General features: G+C 33.1%; 1 protein-coding gene across 1 annotated transcript; it reads right to left on the bottom strand.

The window, feature by feature from the left end:
- Positions 1-790: 790 nt before the first annotated feature.
- LOC141818459 (plant intracellular Ras-group-related LRR protein 8-like) lies at positions 791-5,828 on the bottom strand (the record flags this gene model as incomplete). Its single annotated transcript, XM_074705951.1, has 6 exons — positions 5,647-5,828; positions 5,152-5,246; positions 4,655-4,819; positions 3,882-3,992; positions 3,624-3,724; positions 791-928 (listed from the first exon to the last, which is right to left on the bottom strand). Coding segments are annotated over exons 1-6 (785 nt in total), but the record flags the coding sequence as incomplete, so codon positions are not given.
- Positions 5,829-11,352: the final 5,524 nt, after the last annotated feature.

Below are 11,352 nucleotides of genomic sequence, written 5' to 3' on the forward strand. Positions count from 1 at the left end.
TGAAGAATCATATGGAGTAAATTGGGTTTTAAGATAGTTAATCATGAAGAACTATTTCATTTTAACTAAAGCATTGACATAAATACACTTGACAGAACATATAAATAATCTGCTCATCTTTTCAGTGTTTTGAAAAGGCAAAGTCAGGAAAGATCATGTCCTACAAAGCACGAAGAGAATATGTACTTTTTCTAAGTAGTTTTTCACTCAATTCTGGTCTTTTGCCAAATAATTCAATCATGAACTGCCTTTAGAGGCATGTGGATAATAGTATTCTCCTAAAGAAAATGTAAGCTTATTTAGGTTAATACACAAAGAAATGGTGGTGCAAATTCACCTAGTCAGTTGGACGATTGCTATAGTAATATCAATTACAACTTTTTAAGTAGGTGACACTTGCTTCTATCATCTATGATTTCAAGAAACATGTGATGGGAGTTGGTTATCAAGATATTCCATTCAATAGGTCAGTTAAGGATATATAGAACTTGAGATGCTCCTGAATTATTGGAAAAATGGTTTTTCAGCATGATCAAGTGTTATTTTCACAAACTAATTGTCAACGGCAATTCCATCAGCTAATTAGTTTTTTGTTGAGCAAAAGAACTTAAAATTTGAATTTGTTACAATGTGTACCAAAATCAGCTCTCTCATCAACATGCACAAGATTGTTTATATTGAAAGTGATGTCACCAATCAGTTAAAACTTGATAAGTAATAGTTAAATCATATGATTCATTAAGTTGCAATTTTTCTAGGTAAGGTTAAGAAAAAAAAGTTTAAAGCGCACCTATTATTGGCAACTTTCAGTATTTCAAGTTTATTCAATGATCCCAATTCATCTGGTAAACTTGTGATCTTGTTGTTTGAAAGATGGAGTTGGCAGAGAGAAGTTAACGTACCCACTTGAGATGGCAAAGTAGTTAAACTGCCAAAATATTTAACAATAATATCAGTTATGTTAATTAACAGAAAAGTAAGCAAACTAACTTAGAATCATGAATCTCAAATGTTATATACAGGACAAATTATTGTTGAAAATAACCTACAAACAAAATTGTTGGTAGTCAACATAGTATATATTATACATAGTGAAATAAATAAAAGATCCATTCAAGATTATTAAGCAAGTGAAAAATGAAGCAACAAAGACAAAGGAAAGAAACATCTGCAACCATTCAGGAATTCATAAGCCACATCATCGTTGAGACAGCCAATCAAATAAATAAAAATCATTACTCAAGCATTTTATGCACACCAAATGACTATCAAGCATTCTAAAAACAGAATGATATCGATAATTTGCCATAATAAATGGATGCACCACGTGTGAGAAATTACCATTGAACAGTTTAAACATGTCATACCTAATCTTTTTACTGAATCAATTAGTCTTCAGGGGAAATGGAAGGAAACGAAGGAGAAAATTAAAGACAATTCAGTGGTTGCTGATCCAATTACTCAGCCAAGAATTCCAAGCAAAATTTTGAAGGTTATCTCTAGCCAATATATCTAAAAGAATTTGCGATTTGGATATTACATATGAGATATAACCTTGCATAGAAACTTCAATGGAAGAATAAGATCCATGTACCAATCTCAAGTAGTTGAGAATAATAATGCTTTTATTGTTGTTGTTGTCAAAAGATTGTGAACAGCTATTTGCGCCAAGAATTTACTAAAGCAAGTAAAGAAAAGGCCTAAGGTCAATTGTGATTTTCCAATTAAGGTAAAGCACTTTCAAAAGAAAGTCAATGTAAAAGTGTCACCAGGAATAGGGCTTATGCATATCCAAGTAGCTGGTAGGACAAATAGTGTACAACCACAATGTTACACACTTCATGTTTGTAAATTGCAAATAAACTAAAATTGAGCATGTTCATCTCTTTCAGTGCTTTTAAGCTTCATTCATATAGAATAGTAGAAAAGGCAGCCCGGTGCACGAACCTCCCCCCAATGCAGCCTTACTCTGCATTGCAAGAGGATGTTTTTGCGACTCGAATCCGTGACCTCCAAGTCACATGACAACAACTTTACCATTGTGTTAAAGCTCCCCTTCTCATATAGAATGGTATAATTAGAAAAAATATGTGTTGTACTTGTACCCAATATCTTAGGCAATTTATCTAGTGCAAGACAAAAGAATCTAGTAACTCCATTTCATTTCCATAGATAATTGTGGAAGCTTTCCCATCGGCTAATTTTATGCTTTAATTTCCAACGCACTTATTCCCCATCCAATAAGAGTATCATGAAGCCCTAATGCATAATTCTGAATATTAATGATATCATTCATGCTCCAAAAACATTTCACTCTTCTTAGGTAAGGTTCTCCAAAATAATAAGCTGCGACTCAATTTTCATCTTCCAAGAACTCAAAGAATAAGCATAGCATCTCACCACTCTCATTCATGGAAAGAAGCATACAAAAGGCAAAGAAGACCCTTCACTTGTTCGGGGGACTTCCAAGTTGTAGCTTGCTTCACCCATCATCTACAAGGTTAAACAAAATGTTAACATGGAAATGGAACTCCTAAATTCTAGGTTCATGTTGTTCACTTCACAACAGCAAATATTGCAGTAATTGGGTATTTCCATCCAAAATGTTCCTGTAAGATTACCCCACTCCGTAATTTGTTCCATACGAATTTGGCCTCAAATTAAAAACAGATGGTGCTAGCAAGGGTAACCCATCAAAAAACTAAGTTACTAGCACTGGAACACAAGTTGGTTCACTAGTTTGATAACATGTACCATGTCTGATTACAATAGTGTCTCAATCTAATCATACATCGCATGAAATGAAGATATGATTGTTCACCTCTTTTTTCTGGCTGTAACTATTTAAACTTTTAATATTGCTGCCTATTAAACTTAATGAGGACATCTGGATTAGATATTGGGATGTTCAAGAAGATTTGATGTCAAAAAACAGATACACGCAGATAGAAACTGACCAAATAAGAGAAATAACAATTGAGAGGTAGTTGGGAGCCTTCACCTTGCCCATTAATCCATGTTTTTTGCAATGGAATTTCTTAGCAGGAAGTCAACACACTAATTTCTAGATTCATTTAATTATGAGATCAGCTATGCATACTTGTGAGTCTTCTAGTCCTCTTAAAGATCATTTTCCAGCTTTTATTTCACTGTCATTTTGCAACTACCTATGGGATATTTGGACCAAAAATTAGAACACTAATCAACTTAATGAAGACCCAAATTATATAATACCCTTTACTCTAGCTTCATTAGTAAAGGAACAAACTCCTTCGCAACAACTTCTTGTGGTGTGAACCTTGTGATAACCATATCCAATGTTTCCTCATCTATGTTTCTAAGGAAAATTTTGGTCTAGAAATGCTAAACACAAAAAATTGCAATAGAAATAATCATTGTCATTAGAAATATAGAGTGAACAACCTAATAAACACTATCTCAGTACAAAGTGTATTAATTAACTATTTCTACAAACTTCATTAATCTGGCAAGAGGACATATTAGATTCATATGAAAAAGAAAAAAATTATTAAGCAGCCTTCACACAAAATGCTGCATAAATCTGATTACAACATTATCCTTTGAATAGCAATAATACATCAAAGAATCCATCTGCTACATACCAGTTTTGGTTAATTGATAAAATAGTCAAAGACTTCAGAGATGATAGACCCTCCCAACTTATGCTGTCATCAGTTATATTATTTGCATTCAGCAACAACTTCTAAAGACATTGAAAGAAATTCCAAAATCAAAACTTGTTGTATCTGGAAGATACTATTTACTATAAGTGGCCTTTGAAATTCTAAAACATGGTCGTACAGCTAGTGAGGATAAAATACTTCAATCAACAGCCAAAAAATTGGTTAAAGGAGAATTACATTCAGTGACTGCAATAATCCAACTTTAGTTGGTACTTCATGAATAAAGTTGTTGCTGATGTCCAATACTCTTACAGAAGATTCACAAGACCATACTTCTTCAGGCACTGCCTATCAATACATGAGAATATCATTCATAAGTAGAAGGAAGAAAAGCAGACTAGACAGTATATATGTTAATGAATTTCTCAAGTAGAATGTTCGTTAACAATTGAATCCCATTAGACTAATTCAGATCAAATATAATCAAAATAGTCAGGTCTTATTTTAATTTGAAGTAATGCATGGAAAGCAGAAGTGATTAACTCGATCAAAAGTATTTTCAACTTTCAACGCTAAGGAATGTTTAGAAAAATAAATAATAATAATAACTGATGCAAAAAAAATTAACACAAAAGCAACATCAGAACCAGTTGTCAGATGAAACCCCTCTACCACACAATGTGCAAGACCAGGTGATTCATTAGTATACATGCAAATATAAGTATCATATCAGAGTGATTTATAAAAATGGTCAAAATAAAACATTTGAAATTGATAGATTGACAGTTTAGCAACAAAGACAAAACTAGACAAAGGACAAGCTAAAAGTTAAGAAGAAAAGGTTCTATTTTTTAAGCTTCAAAAATTCTATAAAAAATTGTAAAATATGGGCATCTATTCCACCAAAAACAAGTAAAAATATCTTGCCTCCGATAGAAAAAACTTATACTGACATTAAGTGGTCATTTAAGACAACAGACGCTCATTTGCTGATTCACTCCCATTGGTACCTCTAAATGGCACTCCGATAAGGCTACAACACCAGTCAACTTCCATTTTTCAGGCCGACTTTTCTCAATAAATGTCTTTGTGTGACTAACTTGAGCTTTCTTAGCATCGAGAATCCTCCTTGAGTTAGCTGTTTGAGATGTAGAGTCTTTAGTTATGGGGCCATCCTGTTCGCAAGAAATTCTCAATAATTATTATACTAGTTAAAAGAAACTTAACAGTAAAGGATAGTGTCATACAAAGTGGATAGTGAACAAAGAAACAACCTGCAATTTTCTCCCAATTGTCTGAGAGATCAACTTTGCTACAATATTATCAGCACTTGGGTATATTTGCAATTGAACAGTGTCTTAAAGTACTATAAATTATAGCATCTTAAAAACATATGTTACAGGATTTCACGCACTGTCAATCAGCAGGCATGACAATAGACAACTATATCTTATTGCAAGGTAAAGCAAACCAACAATAAACATAATCACAAAAGACAGGAAACTACCCCTTGATGAAGACCTTGAGACGCTATCAGCATGAGCTTCGAACCGTTGGTTACTGGAACTGACTTCAAGCTCACTTTATCTGTAAGAACTCTCCCTGCCATAAATAAAGTTCAGCAATCTCACGTTTCGATATCCACAACAATATAAATAGCAATGCTGCAAAACTTGTAGTTTATTTAAACTCTAATCTCAATCGCATGTGCAGGTAATAGGAGCGCTCGGTTAACTAGCTTTTCGCTGCCTAAATCAGCTAATCAAAAAACATAAAAGTCCAGAATCAGTCCAATACATCATTACAATCACCAGCTCACCAATTTACAAATATTTACACATTACAGACATCAAGTTGAATTAGCTAGAGAGAGAGATCATCCCTGGAACCGCATTATAGATCCTTGGATAAACAAACAGTTTGAAATTACGCAAGTTCAAAGCAATATCGCCTACGGAGTTGGCCTCTAATTGGATGGAAAAGAGAGGAAGGAGGGACGCACCTTTGAAAATGAGGGTTTGACCACGAGGGAGGACGTTGGTGAGTGGCTGGAGAAGGGATTTCAGTTCATCAACGGTAGCGTCCTCCGGCAGGGAGACGGTAAGCGTCCGCCCGGTGAACTTGACGTGGACGGTCATGGTCGAGGAACCGCCGTCGACATCCTTCGACGCCTCCATGCTCGATTGCCCTATCTCTCTCAGGTCAGAAAATTTAGGATCTTTTTTGTTTTTATTTTTTTATTTTTTAGAAATTATTATTTACTTGATATTTTTCAATTTTATTCTTTGGAATTAGGAAAATAAAAAGTCATTTTTTAAGAAAATAATAAAATATATAAAAACTACATCTAGTAAATAGAAAATATGAAAACGTGACTACAGTAACATCGCACGTCCTTGATCGCACAACTTCAAATTTTTTCTCGATGCCGCAACCTCATCACACAACTCCTTTTCTCCTCCGACGTCGCAACTTCATCGTACAATTCCTTTTCTCTTCGACACCACAATCTCTCCTACACATGATCCTTTTTGGTTTTCCCTTCCTTGCGCAAGTAAGCCAACGCCGCATCTCTTCTCGTAGATCTTTTCCTCCACATGCGACGCCACAACCCTCTCCTTTCTCCTCAGGTCTATCGACGAGACTCATCCCTTCTCCTCACGACTTAGTCGGCTTCAAGATTCCATCACATTCTCCTCTTTAGGTTCCAAATGTATTTTTTAATTTTTTTATAAAATAAAAAATAGTATATCATACCAAATATTTTTTTTATTTTCTAAAAATTAGATGAGAAAATAGATAAATAAAAATTATTTTTCAAACAAAACGCCCCCTTAACTTCTCTAATTTATTTGCAATTTCATGATTTTATAGAATTAAACATTAAAGGCGCTTTAATATTGGCTTTTATTTGCAATTAATTTTTGTATTTTCTATTTTACAAGAAAACAAAAGTAAATATTTATTATTGTCTTTGGACACTAATCATATTTTTTACGACAATTTACTAAAACGCCAATCAGATTTTCATAGGTATTTAATTTTCATATTTATCAAAATACATAATACATAGTTGTTTCTTGTTAGAATCCTTCTTTTAACTTAATTATTTACAGACAGTTGACTAGTATATGGACAATATGAATGGGTTTCTAGATTTATTATATTGAATTGTGGAATCGACCATGCCACTTGAATGATAGTTTCTTCGAGCCATTATAAATCTGGATCATCTATTAATTGACCACAACGAAATTTCAAAAATTTAATATCTCAATCGATGTGTGAGAGTATGATTATACTCACATGAGACGGAGACTGTAATGAGCTTAGTTTTAAATGTTCATGAGATGTCTAAAGTTATAAAGGAGAAAAATACTTCAAACCGAGATCATTATACTTCTGGGAGTCTTCTAAGTATAATCATACCTTCATATATAAGTTTGATAGCCTAGATAGATAATTTTGAGTTTATGAAATTGTCACAATATTGAGATATTTTGTCACAAACTCGTTAATTAGAGGACTTAGGTCTGTCAACACTACAATAAAAACAGTCATAGACATCGATTTTCCATCGGTGTCTATGAGAAAATCGACCGCTGTCTATGAAGGCGCTGTAAAAGGTCTGACATTTTAGACATCGGTTTGTAACCGGTGTAGTATCAATTAACAACATCGGTTTTCGAATCGGTTATTTACCGATGTAGTATAACTCAACGACATCGGTTCTGCAACGGTGTAAAACCGATGTAATATCTATTTAACACCAATTTTAACAGCGGTTTTCGACCGATGTAATATCACTTAACGACAACGCTTCCAAACCGATGTCATTGATGCTAAAACTGTTGTAATAAAACTTAATGACAACGCTTCCAAACCGATGTCATTGATGCTAAAACTGTTGTAATAACATTTAACGACAACGCTTCCAAACCGATGTCATTGAATCTAAAACTGTTGTAATAACACTTATTTTTTTAATGTTGTTTGTAAATTATGATCGAGCAAGAGTGACATCAATCTAAATCCCAATAGTACTTAAAATTATCATAATATTATAAATTCACCCAACAAATCACAAATAGAAAAGCACCGATGTATTTAATCACCTCATTATTTACAAATAACCAAAAGTAACTAACACAAATATTCTTCTTGCAACATATTACATATTTCATGAAAAAAGCTAATAGAGATACACATCAAGTCAATATCCACAAATTACATTACATGAAAATGTATGCATTCTCCATGCAAGGAAAGTCATCCATTGCTCTTGAGAAGAGTGAGGATATACCCATGAGTTGCAAACGACCTGTGGCACCTACATAGGAAAGCAACCATTTTTCAACAAAAATGATAAGACATGAACAGAGGAAGAATCAAAACTTAACACTAAAGTATACAGAAAATACAAGTTAGATTTCATGATTATGACTCACATGGAAGAATACAAAGGTATAAAATGTTAGATTCCACGATAAGAACACAAGAACATCTTATCCCAATTGAGATGACCGACCGTGTATTGGGTCCGAGAGCCAACAGTTCTTGTTCCTAGGACCCTGCAAGTGCACACATGAATGAGTTATAAAACAATCTTATTTTTTTACAAAAATTTATAGTTAATATCACACAATTTCAGTCGATTTTCTTTTATTTAATCGTAAAAAATCCTGTAACAAGTGATTCATGAGAACACCGGAAATGAAAGGATTACCATAGGAAGGCCTATTATCTTTAAATCCTCGTCTGTCATGTGTTTAAGAGCTGCCATATCGACCTGTATAAGCAGTGTTTAAGAAAAAATCTGCGCGAGTTAACGAAATATCGTTTATTCCTGAGGAACAAAAGTTAGATATTTAGGATGCCTACCTCTTCTACCTTGAATGTTATTGAATATTTCTCTAGATCTAACAACTGCAAGAACCTGTCAACTGAAAGTTCCATCTGCAAAGAGAAACATGAAAGCTATCTTAATATTAATTGGAGAATAAGATGAAGAATCAGATTCAAAAATTCATCATGAACAGCACGCAAGTGCACGCCTAGTGACAGGTAATTGCTCGATAAGAACACACAGGTTGTTTTCTTTAGGCAAACTTAGGAAAGGTGCAAAAGTTCCATGAAGATTGGGAATGAAAGAGTGGTATGCAAGTAAGCTGTGAAGCTCATGCCAAAGGTCTTCAGCATGCAGTTTGTCTGTATTTAAATGGATACAAAGTCAATGTAAGTGTGATAACAAACCAATAAAAGAACTATTATCTAATCATAAATTTAGGCCTTCAATATAGTATACATGAAACTGCAGGTTTGTTATCCTTTAAGGAATCATTTCTCAATGTCCATTCGCTCCGGCATTGCTTGCATGAAAAACCACAAATATCAGCAGAAGAATGGAAAAGCTGAAGTTTTAGTTTGCAATTTTGCATAAAAGATAAGTAGGCTTCACTATCACTTGCTAACACTATCAAAGGGTTCTTAGAACTCCTGACCATGTCAATAGTTTAAAAATTTTAGACACTATGGGATCATTATTGAGTTTTAATCAAAATTTATTGATGACTTTAAGCACCTCAAAAATACTTCACGCCAAGATAATTGCACTTCTACAAATCTCTTGAGTGTAATTATGTCGAACTATGAGTTTTTGAAATTGACACAACTTTAAAATATTTTATCACAAACTCATTAAAGAATCTAAGTTTGTTATACTCATTTATCAACACTATCAAAAGTTCCTAAGATTCCTCTAATTTAGATCATATCAAGATTTTGAAATTTCGAATACTTTAAGAGATCAATGAGTTTTAACTCAAACTTGCTAATGACTTTAAGCGTCTTAGAAACACTTCAAACCAAAATTATTACACTTTTGAAAGTCTTATGAGTGTAACTGTGGCTTCAGACAAAATTTTATAACTTAGATATGGTTTTTGAAATTGATATAACTTTGAGATATTTTATCACAAACTCTTTAAAGGACTTAAGCCTATCATACTTATCTCAACACCATTAAAAGATTTCTAAGACTCATTATGGTTCAGTCCATGTAAAAATTTTAAAATTTAAATATTATAATTAATGACCTTAAACATCTCAAAAATATTTTAAGTCAAATTCATTGTACTTTTTGTATCCTTTTAAAGTATAACCATATCTCAAATATGAATTTCACAATTTAAATAGAGGGGTGTAGATTTATGAAATTTATACAACTTTAAGATATTTTATCATGAAATATTTTGAAGAACTTAAATTGTCATATTTACTCACCTATCATTAAAAGGTTATTAAACTGATTTCTTTTGCAATAGTTAAGCCATATCAAGATTTTAAAATTCTGGAACGATAAAGTTATTAATAAATTTTATATCAAAATTTCAAAGTTATGGAACAGTAAAGACGACTTTAGATGCCTTAGAAATATTTCATATCAAGCATATTAGACTCTTTGCCTCATCTAGTGTAATTAAAGCCATCAATTTAATTAGGACTCGTCGGGGTGGTCCGTCCAATTAAACAATTTAAGAGGATTGGATTGAAATTTTATCAATTTATTTTAAGATGGATTCAGATGAACTGATCTAGTTAGGCCAGTGACCCATATGCTTATCCGACTGAACCTGACTTGGGTTGGTATGCGATTGAGAAAATTTATTTTTTTAAAAAAATTAAAATTAAAATACAAAACTTTATGAAGTAGTGCACTGAACTGTCTAAACTGTAATCTAAACTTAAAAATTTTAATTCAATCCATTTAAATTGTAATCTAAATTTAAAATTTGTAATATTTTTATTTTTATTTTTGTTTAGTTTTTGATATATCTATGGATTGATCCATCTAGCTCACAACTCGTTTTGAGTTGAGTTGGATATTTTTTAACCTATCAAATTGGTGAGTCAACCCATCCCGTCTCACCCTATTCCGTCCCATCCTATCATATGATGAGTTTCTTCTTCTTCTGTAAAAAGGTGGATCCACCACTTTAGCGGCCCCACATGGTCGGCCCCACGACCATCTGTGAGGAGGTAAATCGAGAAAGTGCAGTTGGTTACGACGCAGGAGGATATTACCTGGCTTCGTCAGGATTCGAACCCTTGCCCTCTTCTGCAAGTCTGCTGCGTCGTAACCAACTCACCTATGCCCCGGGGGCCATATGATGAGTTTCTGATGAACATATGAGTTTCTGATGAATTGAAGAGTTGATCGTCTTATGATTGATCTGTTTAATCGCTCAAAGTGTAATTTTACCATCGCATACGGATTGAGATATTAAAATTATAATATTAAATTTATAACAGTCCAATCTAAGTTTGTGATAAATCAGCAGTAACTGGTGCTACCACCTGTATCAATAAATCAACACAATAAAATAAATTCAGAAATCGTTAATAGTCATGATGGTGAATGAACGACAAAGAAAGGACGAGAAATAGCTATATGTTTTGATATATAAATGTTTTGATATATAAAAAATAGGTAGTCATACTTAAAGCGGTTCAATAAATTAATTGCCGTTGAGAAAATAAAAGGAGCGTGTGATCTTTATTATTATATATAGATGCTCATTGATTTTATTGATCACTAGCACTAAGCACGCGAAGGGAGTTGATTCACTTTCGATGCATAGCTGAGTTGGTTACTGTTACGAATACAATGGAATCAATCAATAGAATCAATGTAATACAATAGGTATAG

The sequence above is a fragment of the Curcuma longa genome, unplaced genomic scaffold, assembly GCF_044706935.1.
Source record: "Curcuma longa cultivar G26 ecotype Majalengka, Jawa Barat unplaced genomic scaffold, ITB_CL_G26_1.1 contig_24891, whole genome shotgun sequence".
In the NCBI taxonomy this organism is placed as follows: Eukaryota; Viridiplantae; Streptophyta; class Magnoliopsida; order Zingiberales; family Zingiberaceae; genus Curcuma; species Curcuma longa.